This window comes from Furipterus horrens, unplaced genomic scaffold (genome assembly GCF_987537825.1).
Source record: "Furipterus horrens unplaced genomic scaffold, mFurHor1.1.pri manual_scaffold_6, whole genome shotgun sequence".
Taxonomy (NCBI): Eukaryota; Metazoa; Chordata; class Mammalia; order Chiroptera; family Furipteridae; genus Furipterus; species Furipterus horrens.
The window spans coordinates 19,438,846-19,457,535 of NW_028327176.1; the positions used below are offsets into that span (position 1 = coordinate 19,438,846).

An 18,690-nucleotide genomic window follows, 5' to 3' on the forward strand; every position below is an offset into this window, starting at 1 on the left:
GATGGTGTTAGAAAATTTTCTTTGCTACTTTTCTGGGAATGAGGGTTATGTTGGATATATGTAGTCAGAACTTGTTAGCTAAATAAAATGATGCCTCTCTATACAGTGTGTCATAACATTAGAACTTACTTTTTCGTGTGAGATAAAGCAGCAATCGCCAACCTTGCAAGCGGCTGACCCTTTTCCTCAGATGTTAGAGCCTCACAGTTCCTTTTTCAGTACAAGTCCTAAAGTCGGCTCAGGGGGCATATTTTAAAGTGGTAGGCTGTGTTCATGGAGGACTCAATATTTAAAATTTTCAAGTTTCCTAAAATTAATCTACATAGTGAATGCATTACCTAACAAAATTTTAGCAGTTTGATTTTTGGTGGTGGTGGTGTTTTGGTTTTGCGGAACTCCAGCCGACTCTTAAGTTCATATGGAAATGCACCGGACTGTGAATAACTGTGGAGGTGCTGAAGAAGGACAGAGCAGGGTGCTTCCACTGCCCGGCGGCAAGCCCTGTTAGGGAGCTGTCTAATGAAGGCAGTGCTCCATGTACTGTGGTCCTTGGCCTGGCAGCCTCAGCCTCACCTGGGAACTTGTGAGAAATGGAATTGTTCTGGCTCCACCTCAGCCCCTATTGAATCAGAATCTCTGAGGTTGGGGCCAAGGCGCCCGCGTTTAAACAATCTTTCTAGGTTATTCTTATGTGCTTTAAAATTTGAGAAACTGAATTGAGACATTTGGACATAAAGAAATACAAACCAACCAGTGGAACAGATGGGGAGTCCAGAAACAGACCCACACACACACGGTTCATCTGATTTATGACAAAGCTGGTACTGCAGAACAGTGAGGATTGGGTAGGCTTTTCAGTAAACTAGATGATTTATATCCATACAGAAGAAAGCTCTCTTAACCCTTATATTATACTATATCTGCAAAAATCAATTCCAGATTGAATATGTAAAAGTGAAAACTGTAAAGCTTTTAGAGGAAAAATATAGGAGAACATCTTTGAGACCTTAGGACAAACAGGACAATAAAGCTCTAACCATAAAACAAATAAAAAAATAAACTGGACTATATTAATATTAAGCACTTCTTTATATCAGAAGATATCATTAATATTTGTAAAGCACTTTGACCAGTACCTTGCCAGCACATAGTATGTGTTATATGTTTGTCAAATAAGAATAAGTAAAAAATATGTACTCTTCTCCAACAAAAAGATGGAGGACTTGTGTCCATAAAATATAAAGAATACTTACAGCCCTGGCTGGTGTGGTTAGTGGATTGAGTGTCAACCTGTGAGCCAAAGGGTCACTGATTCAATTCCTGGGTGCAGGCCAGGTGCCCAGTTGGGGGCGTGTGAGAGGCAACTACACATCAATGTTTCTCTTCCTCTCTTTCTCCCTCCCTTCTCCTCTAAAAATAAGTAAATAAAACCTAAAACCTTAAAAAAAAAAAAACTTACAAATTATCAAGAAAAATTCTGACAACCCAATACAAAAAAATGGGCAAAGAACTCATTAGGCACTTATTAAAGAGGCATTAAAATGGTTATTGACATATTAAAAGGAGCTCAACTTTATTAGCCATTAGAGAAATGCAAATTAAAACCTTGATGGAATGGTACATACTCACCAGAATGGCTAAAACGCAAGAAAAATAAAGCCAGTAGTGAAGGTTGCAGGGATGTGAAGCAATAAGAAATCTCTAATGCTTCTGATCAGAGTGTCAGGTAGAATAGCCTTTTAGAAAATTGGCAGTATCTATGAAAGCTAAGTGTATTCATACTCTGTGACCTAACAGTTTCACTCCTATGTACCTACCCAACAGAAATACTTGTACGTGGTCACCTAAAGAACGTGTCTTAGAATGTGCATGATAGTACATTCCGATAGCACATCTAGAGTGTTCATAGCCCCCAATTGAAAACTACCTAAAGTGCCCATAGAAGTTAACTCTTTATCAACCTTTAAGTAATTTCTGTTATTTAGGACCAGTCTAGAGTAAAATATTCATAAAGTTAGAGTATTTTTGAAAAATGAGTGAATTATTGAAAGCAAATTATAAATTATCAGAATTAGAAACATGAAATATTTTGTATCTGTATAAATATGTATTCTTTGGGAAAAATAGAAGATGAGATGATTAAAAATAGAGTGTTTGCTCTAATTTAACTACACAGAAATATACCAGAATATTTTCATGTGCTGAAATAGTCCAGCCTTTGGGAAACAAAATCTGAAATTTAGGAGATGCTGAATATATGTACAGCATGTCGCATCCAAAAAATCATTAGTGGCTTTAAAATACAATGAAATGTTAGTTTGGGCACAGTTTTATTTTTATCTTCTGTTTTCTGTTTTAAGCCTCTAGCAAAGCTAAAATTGACTATAAGATTGCCCTGTCTTTTTAAGGACTTTCTCAGTAATGGTTGTGTAATATATATGTGCTATTATTTTGATTTTGGTAAAATTTACATAACATAAAAGTTACCATTTTAACAATTTTTAAGCGTTCAGTTCAGTGCCATTAAGGACATTCACATTGTTGGTCAGTTATTGCCACCATCCGTCTCCAGAACTTCCATATCGTCTCAACGGAAACTCCGTCCCCGCTGAACAGTATCTCCTCGTTCCCCCTTCTCCCCAGCCTCTGGCAGCCGCCATGCCGCTGTCTGTCTCTGTGAGTTTCACAGTCCTACGTCCCACATGTAATTGGAACCCTGAAACAGTTGTCCTTTTATGTCTGGCTTACTTTGCTTAGCATAATATCTTCAAGGTTCATCCCTGTGTATCAGAACCTCCTTCCTTTAGAGGGTTGACTAATATTCCAAACTGGTTGCAGTGACAGAGAATCACCTGGGAGAGATGAGGTCACAGAAGCAGGTGGTCAGGAAAGGCTCTCTAAGGAGATGGTGTTTAAACCGAGACCTGAAGCGTGAGACAGAGCCAGCAGGAGGCAGTGGGTGGTCATTCTCAGGTCCCAAACTGCGGGAATTAAGAGCAGTAACCCTCGCTGGGACATGGCGGAGACTGTGGATCAATTCCACCCGTCCGCTGGACAGCTGCAGTTTGAGTCTCACCAGCGGGGCGGGCCGGCTGCGTAGGGAGCTGGGTGGGTGTTCTCTCCGGTGGGTTTGCTTGCTGAACTGTTAGCCTGGAGATTTTTAAAAAATACAATTTTCTCCACAAGTCAGTAGAGCACGTCTCTCCTGCTTAGTTTTCTTTTTCTTTACCTAACGTCTTGTATCATGATTGATTCTTACCTTGTAAGCAGCAGTGTTTTGTAAAATGTATTAAATATAGTCTGTCTGTTGTTACCTCCTTTCAGACTTTCCCAAGTCTTTGTATCTCCCAGCCAAGTGGATATAAGATAAATGCATTCTTCAGTGATATCATTGTCCAGTCAGTTCCTTCTTTAATGCTTTTCAAATGTCTATTTGCCAGATTGCATTTTACTTTTAGTGTTTAGTGAGAATGTTTTGCTTGACCTTCACATAAAAGTCTCAGGCAAACTCTTGTTCTTGTGCCAGCAGAGAAAACAGTCTGACTCTGTTGTTTTACTGAGGAAAATATGTCCCCACTTTGGTGTGAAGACCTTCTGAAAGCTGGGCTTTAACTCGGACAAGCCCCGAGCTGGTCTGTGTATTGCGATGTAGAAGGAAAGGGGCCCCGCGCTAAGCCTGACCGGCTCAGGGGAGGCCTGCATGATGGCCTGAAATTAAAACTCATTAACTACAAGCAGCTTATGGCCGGTAGTCCTGTCCCCACCCAAATCTTCCCTGACGACAGCCTGTCTTTACCTTAATTGAATTATCTGTTGTCTCGTGCACGACTATCACATCGTCGTCGGCAGCCGTCAGTCTCGAGAGACGATGGTGTAGCTTCTCAAGAGTCTATCTGCACCGCCGAGAATGGCTGCGCAGTCCGACTCGGGAGTAACATGGTATCTGTCTCCTCCCGTGTTGAATCGACATCTTGTGATGATGCTGAAGTTACAGAGCCTGGGCAGGGTGATATGGAGGGTCTGCTGTTGCCCATGCAGCAGACCCCCCCTCTCTTCGCAGCTGAAGAGTCCAAGGGAAAGACGGAGTCAATACAGCTTGGCTTCAGGTGCGCCGCAGGAGTTGCCGGTGTTGACTACAACGTCAAACCGCCTTAGGGACTCCGGCTCCGGATTTTCTGTCAGGGTTTACTCCCTTAGCCTTTCCCCTGAAGAGGTATGCCGCAAGGCAGCGGAGGTTTTTTGGAGTCAGAGTTTTCCTTCTCTGATGTACCCTGACTGGAAGATCGAACCAGCGACACTTGGCTCGCAGGCCGACGCTCAATCCACTGAGCTAAACCAGCCAGGGACTATCACATACCTTTGGGGTATCAAAGCAATTTCCTGCCCCCACCCCTCAGGCACGGGCTCCACATCAAGGGAGACCACGTATCCCTCGATGTTGCTGTCACCTGTCACGGACCCAGCTATGTGAGAGAGGCGTGTGCAGCCTTTTACTTTATATCAGTTCCAGAGGTTCCCCCCGCCCCGCCTTCGCTTTCTCCGCCTCCCTAATCCATCACCAGTGCATTTCATGTAACCCGCTTGTGTCTTCTCTTTTGATTATAACGCACGAGGGAAGGCGCAAATCTGCCGTTCCCTGGAGCGTTTTCTCAGTGTTACTTTCCGGCAGTCGTTGTCCGTTTGCCCAAATAAGTTCCCAGAATTCTTTCTGGGTTTGAATGTTTCTTACTTTGACAGTGACTTTGTTGGTAAAGTGATCAGTGCAACTGGGAGGTGTAGGAGAGGAAAAGTTTTCTTCCTGCCTCTTAGGGTCCCTGCCCGAGTCTGACCATTGACCTGATGAAGGCAGATTACCAGGAGAAAAAGCACACAAATGTATTTAATACTGGTTTTTGCATGACACGGAAGCCTTCATAAGGAAATGAAGACCTGAAGAAGCGGTGAATTAACCCTGAGCATTTTTTATGCGAGGTTTGATGAGGAGTGGGCCATCGTGGATGGTGGTGGTGGGGGGGGTGTAGGCTGAGGGAATCTTTGTAAGGCCTGCTGTTGGGATTGTTCCCCACGTCCATTTGTCTTCGGAGACATGGATGCTCCTTTCCACACGTTATAGAGGGCACCTCTCACACGAGGGTTTTCTGACCTTTATCGGGGAGAAGGCGAGGAACGGGGTCAGGGTGGTCCTCCTACTCCTGCTTGCTCAGACTTCTTCACCCTAAAATACTCACTGTGCCAAAGTGCCATATTTTGGGAGTCCCGTGTCCTGCGTCCCCCATCAGACTTCAGTGCCATCCCCGTCCCCACTCTGGATAGTGATTTTCTGTTCAGGGTTAGAGAAAGCATCATAAGAGGAGGGATCTGGGAGGCTTTGTGAAGGTTTGCCGATTCATACTTCATCCTCACAACTCTGTGGGAGATGGGAAGGGCTATTCCTGTTGATGGAGGAGTAACGTGAGACCCAGGGAGGCCAAGTAACTTCCAAGGTCACATAGCTAATCAGCTCCCCTTGGTGGAGCTAGGATTCCAATCAAGCTCCGCCTGACAGGGAGACTTTTCCCATTGTTCTGCAGAGTCCTGTCTGGAGTGTCCTTTATCCTGCTGTCAGGAGGTTACAGATGGCAGTCCTTTTAATAAGGTGAAGAGGAAAAATGCAGAAATATTCACTGTTGATAGTACAATCAGTTTGCAGATTTACTTACTGAAGCAAGTTCTTTCTTTTGAAAATTCCTGAGATCATATTTTATAATAAAATCTCCTGCCAAATGGTGTTACACGTTTTAAAGTATTTGTTTTTTAATGTCTTCTATTTCATCTTTTAGGTCTTTGTAGTGCCATATACACCTCTTATGTTGGTTAATTCATTTATTTGTAGATCTAAATAGTGGTGCCTAACGGGATATGGTTATGCACTAATCTTGTAAACTATGTTTCAAGGAAGTGAAAACATTTTAGTTTGCAGCGTTAGAGGAAAATAAAATTACCTAACAGACATTGCATTAAACTGTAAGCTCTGTGAGGGCAGGGACCTTGTCTGTCTAGCCTGCTACCCTGTCCCCGGGGCCCTGTGCACGCTGCCTCGTACCGGTCGGTGCTTAAGGGGATTAGTGAGCAAACACACTTCATTGAGTAAGACCCCGTTCTTCGGATTCTCCTCCCTTGTGTATTCTTCGCCTACTCCTCCTCTTCACTATCCCTGTAATGTAGCAGCTTCTTAAAGTTCTTTACTGAGTCCTCTTCTTATCTGACTCCAGCAAGGTTTTGGGTACTATCATCCACTTCCTGGAAGTAATCATATCTCACAATTTAAATGAGCACAGGTCATTTTGTGAAAGTGCTAAAAAACATTATAAAGATATTTTGAGAGGAATCAGCCAGCTTATCTCTTGTCCCTTCTTTCTCAGGGCTTTATTTTACTTTATTTATTTTTTCTCTTCCATCAGTGTTTGCTTTCACAACCGAAGTTCTGGGCCATTCAGACGTCAGCACTGATCCTGCGGACAAAACTCGAGAGAGGAAGCACCCGCCGAGTGGAGCGGGCTCTGCGGCAGACACAGGTGGGGACTCGTGTGGCACTTTTCGTTTCTCTTCCAACTCTGTTGCTATGGATACGCAGGCATGTGTGCTGTGAATCTGAAAGGACGAGATGGCTTTCCTTTTGTTCAAACACTTGGTTGTGATTTAGAGTGTAGGTTTTAAACCTTGATTGCTTGGCTTCGAAGGCCAGCTCTCCTTAGCAACTCTGTGACCACAGTATTTATCACAGCACTTCTGATACCACAGGTGTGGGCCGTCCACGCCCAGGAACTCTCCTTCCCTGTGGCATCAGCTGGGTGTCGTGCAGTTTGACTCACTCTGACACCGGGTTTGGCCCCCTGGGTAAGAGCTGAGTTCCGCAAGGCTGTCTCCCACCTCAGACGCCAGTCTCAAGTCTGGGTACTTCTGACTGACCAGCTATAAATCGAGGGTTCTCATGACCCCCTCCTCGGGTCTGATAATTTACTCAAATGGCTCACAGAACTCTGGGAAACACTTTACTTACCATTACTGGCTTATTATAAAGGGCATTATAAGGGATACAAAAGAACAGCTAGGTGAAGAGGTGCATAGGATAGGATCCAGAAGGGTCCCCCGCAGAGCAGCCTCAATGCTTATCGAGTTTTGGGCGTGACGCTGTGCTTTTGCCCAGTCTTGGCCTTGCTGTATCTGGAGTCTCTTCATCTTGCCATCCATATGCTTGCTATGAAGAGTTGTACACGTCTTTACCTGTAAAACAGAGAGAGAGTTGTTATTTCTGCCTCTACAAGGTGGTATCTCAAAATTTTTTCACTCTCCAGTCCAGTTTTTGGAAATTAACCAGCTCATGTGACAAGATGAATGTGAAATTTATCTACCTTTCTATCATCGTTGAAACATTTACCTCATAATCTAAACCTTTGCCAATTCCTCTGATTCGGAGTTTGATATTACTGTTTGTTGACATTACTGCATCCCTGAAGAATAAGAGGGAAATGATTTTAAAAATACATGTATATATAAAACAATGTTTAAAAATTTTTCCATTTTAGTTTCTGTGAAAATCTGTTCCCTTCCGCAGCTCTATAAGGTGATAAAATGATAAATTGTTAAAGTGGAAAGAAAAATGAGCTAGGAGGAACTCATAGGTAAAAGCTTGGTCTTGTCACATTACAAGTTGGAGAAATGCAGGTGTGATAAGATCAGGTGCCTGGCCCCAAGTCGCCTCGCTAGTTAATGACCGAGTCTGGACGATAACTTACACAGCAGCAGGCAGTTACATTGAAGGCTCAGGGGCGGGCCCTAAAGATGGCAGATTTTGAAGGGATTTCTAAGTGATGCATGCCAGCCCTGAAAAGAAAATGATGCATCACAGCTAAAGGTAAATAAATCAACATTATAAGATCACAGAGGAAAAAGGAACCCCAAGTGGAGGACAGTTCAGTAATAACACTCTATCTCAAGGAAATTCATCTAGGCTGGAGTTCTTTAATTATTGCATGTTCAGTGTTTATTGCCCGGTATTTATTTAGATCCTGCTTTTTACCAGTGGAGTATAAAGTAGTTGTGTTCTCTACTGTCATTCAGCTTCCCCCTCTGTGTCTGAGCCAAATCCAAATACTAACATTTTCCTTTTTGTAAACTCACATATTTCTTTTTTCCTTTAGCACGGTAAAAGCAGTGTATTATACATATAATCCAAGTAAGAAACAAATTAATTGAAACCACATACATTCAAAGGGACCATCTTACTTATGTCCAAACCAAAAAAAAGAAAAAAAATATTGTGTAAACCAGATGTCCTCATTGTCTTCTATCATGTTAACTGCTTTAACTTAGTGTTTGATAAACTCATTCATTGAGGGTTAATATGAGGTGGTTCTATATTCTTATTAAAATACTCTGGTTTCTCTTCAGATCGTATAAATCTTTCGCCTTTTAAAATAATCTTGCTAATGAAGGCTGTTTAGTTGCCTCTTAAACCTGTTCATTTAAATTGTGAAGGACTGCCCCCGTCCAGGTGGTTTTGCCTCTGCAGGTGATTACCCAGCAGGGACCTTTTCCTTCACCCTTGGATTTCTGGAAGGACTTTTCATTGAATTGGGAATTTGAGAGTATACCCCTTTTCTGTCACCAGAGACTGTCCATATTGCAATTTAATTTTCTTAACTGTGGTAGTTAATTGAGATTTCTCAATTTTTAAGCAAATTTTTTAAAAAAATCTGTTTTTGATACTGCAGCTTTACTTGTGCTTTGATGAAATCGAGCTTTTTGTCATGGGTGGAATTGGAGGGAGGAGGGCCAGCCCTGGATGGGCGGTACCATTGTGGAGATCACGGCTCCTGTGTGGGATGAAAGGCGCCTCCTTTAAAAGCTGGTGATTTATATGGCTGTTTACTTTCTAGTGGTGATTAAAGGCATGTCATAACAAAAGCCTTAACAGGGGGGAAACTGGCCACAGGTAACATACTGCCAGGCTTCATACATTAAACTTTGTGCTTATGTTTCAATACTTAGAGACAGAGATCCTTTAGATTATTGTTTTATATTGATGGAATACCACGCTCTGTTAGGCATGACGTGTAACATCTGGACTAAGTACGTGGTTAATAGTGGCAAAGTGTGTTTTGTTTTTTTTTAAACTAAGTCACTGTTCTTAGTTGTTTTTAATTATAAAAATAGTACCTGCTCATTATAAAAATGTAAGCAATACAGAAATGGAAAGTAAAAAAAACTTCCTTTTCCCTTTGCTTGCCTTCCAATGTCAACAGTTAGAATCCTTCTAGACCTCTTTCTATGCATAAGTAAATGTAAGTATCTTTAACATCAGTGGGCTCATGCAATCAATATTTTTTCCTTTTAACCTAACAGCTTGAACAACTCTGCATGTCAATACCTGTGTATCTAGCGTGTTCATTCCAACAGCCATATGTCACTCTGTTAAATGGAGGTGATATAATTTGTTTAACCTATTTTTGAAGGTTCTTTTTAACTAATATATCTTGCTTTTTAAACTGCATATCAAAAACTTTATTACTGCACTTAAAAAAAATCTTAATCCACTCAGATGGATCTGAAATGAAAGATATAAATTCTCCTCCAATTCCCATTTCTTTTTTTAGCACTTATTTATTTATTTATTTTTTGGTTATTCTAGTGGGTTCCTTTATAACTTTAAATATTTATGCTTCTATTATATATCTTTAAATTATTTTATTTCTTGACTTACCAACTTCAGATCGAATCTGTCACCTCCACACTCTGCATGGTGAATAAATCAGTGCACCTCTCATGCCCCTCTTGCATTTTTCATGCTTTTTTGGTAATTGCTATTGTAATAGACATGCTTCCTTTTCAAATCGGTCCTTACCTCCTATTGCTTCATTTTCTCATTTCTTCCAGTCTGGCAAGACATGTAAGGTCTGAGACAGGCCTCACGCAGGCAGTGCGTTTGAGCCTAGGGGACAGAGTTGGTGTTTAGGAGCTGGTACCAGGGACCAAGATCTCAAGTGAGGAGCCGGGAGCCAGGGAGAGAGACCCCGATGATGAGGACCCCCTCTCACTGGGCGTTTGAAAGCATCAGCCAGTGGTAGTGAGAAACAGCGTCATAGCCTGGAATACAGGCAGGGTCACCCTTACCAGAGGGACAACCCAACAGGTGAGCTACACACAGAGCTGCGAACTAAACAATTTGTGAGTTTTTCATGGGTCATTGAACTCAGGGAGAGTGGGAAAGATTAAAAAAGGCAAAGGGTGGTTAGGAGAGGCACCTATTCATGAAGAAAAAGGTTTAAGTATTTAAAGGATAGGATGGCAGGGTCAGAAAAATGATCTGATTGTCCATGTGACAAGTACTGAGATTGATAATTTGCAAAACTTACATTAGCTTTACATCAGTTGTATTAAAGCAGCGCTCCTTTTTTGCCCTTAGGCCAAGGCCAGACCTCAGGTCAAGGCACCACATCAGAATTCACTTCTGCATATAGTGCAGAGAAGCCTTGGCTGGAGTCTAGTAGTTTGGGGCAGGGAGTTCTGAGCAGCATCTTAACGTCAGAATAATTGTGTCCGTGTCTGGTTATCTCAAAGGGATGAGGCTATGACTGCAAGAAAGAAGCTAATGGACAGCACCATAGGACGCAATATTCAGTCATACTGAGCTGGGGTAACACAGTGTGTTCTCAGATGCAGGGAAGGCCCCCCCAGTACCCCACGGTTTCCCAGGAAGATGCCCAGCTGTAGAGGATGTCACCCCAGAAGGCCCCTTGGTGTTCTCACAGGAGCGAGGGATAGTCCCAGCCAAATACTGATCATGAGGGGAAGTTAACCTCAGCAGACCTAGGCTCCTGACCTGTCCCAGCTTCTTTCTGTGTTTTATGAGCAAAGGCTCTCTGCAGTTCAGTTTTATCCTATAGCTAATATGTGGATTTTGCTACTTTTGGATCTTCATCATTTCTCCCTTAGACTATGGTAATTGCTTTACCTTTTCTTCTTACCACTGACTGGTTGGTCCTTTTGTTGAAAAATCAGTTGACTCTTTGTGTTTTTAATTTACTTCTCAACTGTTTCATAGCTGTATTGTAGTGTTTATGGAATTATAGTTTATTTGGAAACTTTCCTGTATGGAATTATACTTTATTTCGAAACTTTTCTGTCTTCACAGCTATAACGTGAGCTTCTTGAGGGGTCAATTTCTATATCTTACTTATTTTTGAATTCTCAGAATATGCACTCAGTGGATGTTTGCTGAATGGAGAATTTGGAAAAAAAATCAGTTTTGAACTATACTTACTTGCAGGGCTAATTGAGTTCGCTCAATTAAAGTTTATATTTTCATCTGGCACTTTAGTAACCTGAGAACTGTGGAAACCAACCTCTTTTGATAGCATTCCAGTCTAAATCTTCAGCCCAGGTGCCAAAGCTAACAGAAACGGCATAGTCACTGTGATCACACTGAAGCGGATGTAGATATTTCAGAGGGTAAAGTAATTCACAGTTTGGTTGGGTTTTTTTTTTTCAAGTGGAAGGAAAAGAGATAAAGGAATGTTAGTTTTTTTCTACTGGGTTTCCCCCAAAATGATGAATTACATGCATAAGTCATTACCCTTTGAGGTCATTTGAAGAGGCGATAGGAGATTGTATGAGGCCTTTCTGGAAAAAGTCCAGCCATTGTTAATATAACAAGAACGGTGTGTGCGACATGGATATAACCTGGAAGCCAAAAAGAGAGGACTGGAGTGCACATGCGTGAACAGTGATGGCTTCACTACTAATAATCAGTGGGGGTAGTGATGCTGTTGAGTGAGCATGTGTACTGTGTGGCTGTCACATTAAAAATGAGTGAGTAGAGGGGTGAATCTGCATCCAGTTTTGCATTGAGTTTGAATATTCCTCCACGGAAACTATTTCAATGATTCAGAAGACCACAGCTATGGGCAAGTGGTGATTGGCAGCTTCATCACGACAACATGTCACTTTGCATCATGTCTCGTGCAGAGGTTTGGAGCAAAACCTCAAATCACCTAGGTGACCCAGCCCCCCTACAGCCCAGTTTTGGTGCCCTGCAACTTCTGGCTTTTCCCAAAACTAAACTCATCCTTGAAAGGGAAGAGATTTCAGACTGTCAGTGAGATTCAGGGAAATATGATGGGGCAGCTGATGGTGACTAGGAGAACTGTGCGAGGCCCCAAGGTGCCTCCTCAGAAGGGGACTGAGGCGTCGTTGTCCTATGTAAAAAGTTTCTTGTATCCTCTTCAATAAATGTCTCTATTTTTCATATTACATGGCTGGATACCTTCTGGACAGACCTCATATTTCTTAACATATCAGAAAACAAAGCTTTTCCTCTCTATGATAAACTGGTCCTTTGTTCCCCATAAAATACTTCTCGTCCATGTCTTAATGCTTCAAAATATGCATGTGCTCTATTATATTTTCACGTGACTTCTTCATAAAAGTACATTCACATACATTATACTTGGCAGGCTTGGTATTGACCTTGACGTGTAACTATATGTGTGAATGGAGAATATACTGCTGCTATGATGGAGCCACAGAAGAGGGACCAGCTGGTGGAGTAGAGTTCATGAGCTAGTGATTTAGGCTGATGTTGACTATTCTGGTTTGCCTAATGACTGGGCGTGGCTTTTGATTTTTAAACTTATTTTAGATATAATGTGTAAGAGGCCTATGCAAAGAAGTAGATTTTGGCAAGATGGATACATAGGTAACACGCTTTACCTCCTCACACATCTACAGAAAAAATTAGAAGGGACTGTCAAGAAGTATTCAAAGTGATGAAAAGCGAGGACCTACAACCAAGATTACTCTATCCAGCAAAGCTATCATTTAGAATGGAAGGGCAGATGAAGTGCTTCACACACAAGGTAAAGCTAAAGGAGTTCATCATCACTAAGCCATTATTATATGAAATGTTAAAGGGACTTATTTAATGAAAAGAAGATCAAAACTATGGACATTAAAATGGCAACAAATTCACAACTGAATCTAAAAAAGCAAATAACCAGAACAGGAATAGAATCAGAGATATGGAGATCACTTAGAGGGTTATCATCTGGGAGGGGAAGGGGAAGAATGGGGGAAAGGGTGCAGGGATTAAGAAGCGTAAATTGGTAGGTACAAAATAGACAGGGGGATATTAAGAATGGTATAGGAACTTTGAAGCCAAAGAACTTATATGCATGACCCATGAACATGAACAGAGGTGGGGATTGCTGAAGGAAATGGGGGCACCAGGTCGACAGGGTCAAAGGGGGAAAAATTGGGACAACTGTAATAGTAGAATCAATAAAGCATATTAAGAAACTTATTTTAAATATCTTTCTAAATATAATGAGCTTGTAATCGACAGATTGAAGTTCAGAGCTTTTCCAGTTTCTTTATATTTCTACTTATGTCAAATGTAAAAGTAGGTCTCAGTAAGGAATCTTTTTTTGTAAGGGAAAGAAACCCAATTCACACAGGCTATAATAAAAGAAATTTATTGACTGTTATAACTGAGAAGTCTGAGGGGATTCCAGTCTCAAGATAGCTGGATTCAGAGGCTCAAACGGATCATCAGGTATTTCTGTACTTTTTTGCCCTCATTCTCATATCTCTGCTTTTCCCTGTCTGCTTCAGTATCAGAATCTCTGTTGTTGGAAAAGCACCTGATTTGGTTGTCCACAGACCTCTCGATGCAAGAAGAGGAGAGATCACGTGCTGTGGTCCACCTCTGTGCTTCACTTCTCTTAGCTGTAGGTTGGAGAGAGCAGCCGTGCCTGCCTCATACACATGCTGAAGCATTAAATGACTTAATATTAGTGAAACACCTGGACTAGTGCCTGGCACAGAGTAAACCCTCAGTAAATGTCGACTGTCATTATCCTCACTTTATAGGAAGGGAAATTTAGGTGCAAAAAAATAAAACTGTCCCATTCTTCATACCTCACTAAAAGCAATCATTACCACCTGAAAAAAAAATCTAAAAACATTGGGATAATTACAATGCTTCCTGTTTAGTATGCTGAGTTATGTGAACTTTTCAAATATCTGAGATATGAAAACGTGTCCTCTACCCTGGTTCTGTAGGTCACCTGCATTAATAACCATATGTAGCATTTGAAAGTTATTGACAAGTTTACTAGGGTTTACTCATGTGACTGTAGCTAGGTTCTTATTTGTTGGAGTAATTATAATTACTACTGTTTATTCAGAACTGTGTATAGTTAACTACCGTTTTCTGAACAGCCATATGCCAGGAGCTAAGTACTTCTAGTAAGTAGGCACTATCTATGTTTTTACTGATGAAGAAACTGAAGGACAGAAAACTCAAGTGACTTACCCACGGTCTTATAGCTGGGCTGGGATTCAAACCTGGTCTCCCTTGGATTTTGAAATCCATGCCTTCATTCATCACACTCTATTGTTCTGAGGAACCTATGAAAACTGGCTGAGAAAAGAGAAAAGGTATCAGTATAAGACTTCACCTATATAAGGCATTATCTGGAGAGAAGGGATCAGGTGAGCAGAGGCAGGAAGAAGTGAACAGAAGCTTTTTTGAGAAAGGCGTGGGTTGCAGAACTCAGCCTCTCCAGGCCCCTGGTTCAGGAGAACAGGGAAGGAGTTGGAGTGCACGTGATATCGGGATGAGGTACTGTGGGGAAAGAACGTGCCAATGCTGGTGAAATTGGCTGCTGCTAAAGCCAAGAGAGGGGGGTGCCCAGAGGGGTGCTGATAGGCTGAATCCAGGATCTGAGCTTCATGACAATAGATTAGTAAAAATTCCATTAGTTCATAGATAAATGGGGTAAAAGAGTGGGACAAGTGATATACAACACAAAATAAACATTATTATTGATAGTGAAAAATTAAAAAACCCTAGAAAGTTACAGAAAAAAATAGAAAATAGCCAAGGAATTTACCGATGGGATGGATAAAGTACACCCACTTAAAGCACACTCCCAACGGCACTAAGCGATAACTTCAGTCAAATTCCAGGCAGGGACACACTCAAGTTCTTCTGACAGTCAGATTATGTTGCTTGAACTGACACATTGGTTGTACCCTGTGTACACCTTAAAAGCTTTATGCAACACTTCCCAAACTTGCCTGAAACTGTGAACCACTTCCAAATTGCTTGTTCAAATAGGGCTCTTCAGCCTAGCTCCCTGAGATTTAGGGTCCAGGAGGTGGTGGTGATTATGGACGATTTGGGGAAAGACTGCCTTAGGCAGAGGTGTGCTGTTAATCTTCAGTAGCTCCAGATGTTCTTCTGTCTCATACCCAAGTACATAGAGAACAGAGGCTAAAAGGGCATTTAGCGAGGTCTGAAGCCAGCGCTGTGCTGTAACAGGGGACTGAGTGCCAGAGGAACCTTAGAGGTGAGCGTTACTGAGGGCTGCAGAACCCCAACGCTGAAGAACAGGTACTTTGCAAATGACTGAGACCTACTCAGGAAAGTAGGGTGTAATTATTACTAGACTTAACTACTTCAGTTTTTCTTTTAGAAGAATAATGAAGTGCTAGGCATTTAAAACATCAGTAGGTTTTATGAGTAAATATTTATTATTCTTCGCAGTTTGTAAACAGGGTGACTTGTGTTCTCATTTCCTAATCCTTTAAGGCAAGGTAATAAAAAAGAACTCCTGAGTGTTTCCATAAACACTAAGCAAGGTCCCAGAGAGGTTTTGGGGAGAGCGCTGGTGCTGGTGGGGTGTAGGGAAGGCATGGGAGACTACATCTCGTGACCCTGAGGCAGCAGTTCTCAAAGGGTGACTTGTGGAACCTTAGGGGTCCCCAGGCCATTTCAGAGTGTCCTCTGGTTAAAACTACCTTTGTAACAATACTGAGATATTATTTACCCTTCCCTGTGTTGATATCTAATCCGCAGAAGCAGTGGCCCCTTCACGCAAATCAAGGGAGGGGCACCGAACCCAGCTAGCAGTCATTGCATTTGTAGTGTTGAACAAAAGTCAGCTGACTAAATTTAATGATGAAATTGGCTTTATTCAACCACTCATGAATTGAGCAGCATCCCATCTGGCAAAGAGAGGAGCTCTGAGGAGCTGTAAACTTTGAAGGTTTTTATAGGAAGTGGGTGTGTGTGTTGGGGCAGGGAGGAGGTTTCTAGCAAATAGTGGATTATTTCAGACAGGGTCCCCTTTCTTTGGGAAAGGGGCGGGGTGTCTCTTAGGCAGATTACCTTACTACTGCTGACCAGGAAATTCCAGATTGACCAGTTAAGATTCCATTCTGGGGAGAGGCTGAAACTACAGTTAGGTGAGGTATACGCCTCAGTTTGGTGACGTGGGCTAAGCTAAGTGACTCCATTTGGGGCCTGTTGTCTCTTTTTTAACAGTAGTGTTTTGTTTTGTTTTTTATAAGACATTTTTATTTAGAAATGCCTTTGATAAAGCAGCACATATTATTTTAAATCTTTATGCTTGACATTGTGCCTTTTCAATATTCTGTGATGGAATGGGAAGTCATCGTCATCGGCAGCCGTCCGTCTCGAGAGACGATGGCGTAGCTTCTTGAGAGTCTATCTGCACCGCCGAGAATGGTTGTGCAGTCCAACTCGGGAGTAACAATCCCTGCCGCACTTGTTACAGGTGAAGGCAGATGGCTGTTGTTGCTGCTGTTGACGCTGCTTCCGCCTCGATCTTTTCTGGACCGCCTCCTCGTTGCGCGCAGCCTCCGCGCGTGACGTACCTTGCCTGACCGCGAGCCTCCAGGCTAGGCGGTCGTCTGCTTGAACTTCCCATGTGTTGAGATTGATGGAGCTTTGTGTCATATCCTTTTTGCATATGTCTTTGAACCGCAGTTTTGGGCGCCCTGTCATCCTCTGGCCTTCTGCTAGCTCGCCGTAGAGGAGGTCTTTGGGGATACGGCCTGCATCCATTCTTTTGATATGGCCGAGCCACCTGAGGCGTCTCTCACTAAGAACTGCATGCAAACTGCTCATGTTGGCTCGCTTCAGCACCTCGGTGTTGGGAACCTTATCCTGCCAGGCGACATGCAGGACGCGTCGCAGGCACCTCATGTGGAAGCTGTTGAGTTTCCTTTCGTGCCTTGCATAGGTGATCCACGTCTCGCTGCCATAGAGGAGAGTGCTGAGTACGCAGGCTTGGTAGATGTGCAGTCTGGTTTTCTCAGTGAGGCTGGAATTGTTCCACACTCGCCGGTTCAGTTTGGCCATAACTGTGGCTGCCCTGGCGATTCTCCGGTTGACCTCCAAGTCAACTGACAGAGAGCTCGAGATGGTGGACCCGAGGTAAGTGAAGTCGTTGACAACCTCCAGGGTGTATCCGTCGATGGTAATGCATGGGGGAGTCCCCGTGCCTTGAGCCATAACGTTCGTCTTCGTCAGGCTGATGGCTAGTCCGAACTCCTTGCATGCGTGGGAAAGGCAAGTGACTAGCTGCTGGAGTCCCTCTTCAGAGTGTGATGTCAAGGCTGCGTCGTCGGCGAAGAGCATCTCACGGATGAGCACCTCTTTGACTTTGGTCTTGGCTCGTAGACGGGCCAGGTTGTAGAGCTTGCCATCGGATCTGGTGTGAATGAAGACACCCTCGCTGCAGTCCTTAAAGGCGTATTGGAGGAGCATGGAGAAGAAGATTCCGAACAGCGTAGGCGCGAGGACGCAGCCCTGCTTTACTCCGCTGCTGACTGGGAAGGCCTCAGAGGTTGCGCCGTTGTAGGACACCGTGCTGTGCATGTTGTCGTGAAAGGACATGACCACAGCAAGCAGATGTGGTGGACAGCCAATCTTCCGTAGCAAGCTGAAGAGTCCGCTTCGACTGACCAGATCAAACGCCTTCGTGAGGTCGATAAAGGCGAGGTAGAGTGGTTTATGCTGCTCGTGACACTTCTCCTGCAGCTGGCGTAGGGAGAAGATCATGTCCACTGTTGATCGGCCAGCTCTGAAGCCACACTGGGACTCTGGGTAGACGCGGGAAGCAAGGGTCTGCAGGCGGGCAAGAGCGACCCGGGCGAATACTTTGCCGACGACGCTGAGGAGAGAGATGCCCCGGTAGTTGTTGCAGTCGCTGCGGTCTCCTTTGTTCTTGTACATGGTGATAATGTTGGCGTCTCTCATATCCTGGGGGATGTAACCCTCCTTCCAGCAGAGACAGAGTAGATGGTGGAGCGGCTGTAGCAGGACTGGTTTCCCGCTCTTTAGGATTTCTGGAGGGATTCCGTCGCTTCCTGGTGCTTTCCCGCAAGCGAGGCGGTCGATGGCTTTGCCGAGCTCTGCCGCAGTAGGTGGGGTGTCTAGCTCCTCCATGACTGGTAGGTCTGGGATGGCGTTAAGAGCAGTGTCTGTTACGGTGTTCCTCGTCGCGTACAGCTCGAGGTAGTGCTCGGTCCACCGCCGCATTTGCTGTTCCTGGTCAGTGATGACCTCACCTGTCTTGGACTTAAGGGGGGCGATCTTGGAGGGGATTGGGCCTGTTGCCTTCTTGATACCCTCATACATTCCTCGTGCGTTGCCTATATCGGCGGCTTCCTGGATGCTTCTGCACAGGTTTAGCCAATAGGTGTTGGCACAGTGGCGGGCGGTCTTCTGGACTTTGTTCCTGGCAGCCCGTAGAGCTTGAAGTGTACTGGGAGTGGGCGTGGCCTTGTAAGCCAGTAGGGCCTTCCTCTTAGCCTCGATCACGGGTTCCATTTCTTCCC

General features: G+C 43.5%; 1 protein-coding gene across 1 annotated transcript in view; it reads left to right on the forward strand.

Moving 5' to 3' along the window:
* TTC27 (tetratricopeptide repeat domain 27) overlaps positions 1-18,690 on the forward strand; it is a 141,702-nt gene that overhangs the window by 51,780 nt on the left and 71,232 nt on the right. The window contains exon 10 of the mRNA XM_090281120.1: positions 6,441-6,554. Within this exon, the coding sequence (XP_090137246.1) occupies positions 6,441-6,554 (114 nt within the window). The remainder of the gene's footprint in view (positions 1-6,440; positions 6,555-18,690) is intronic.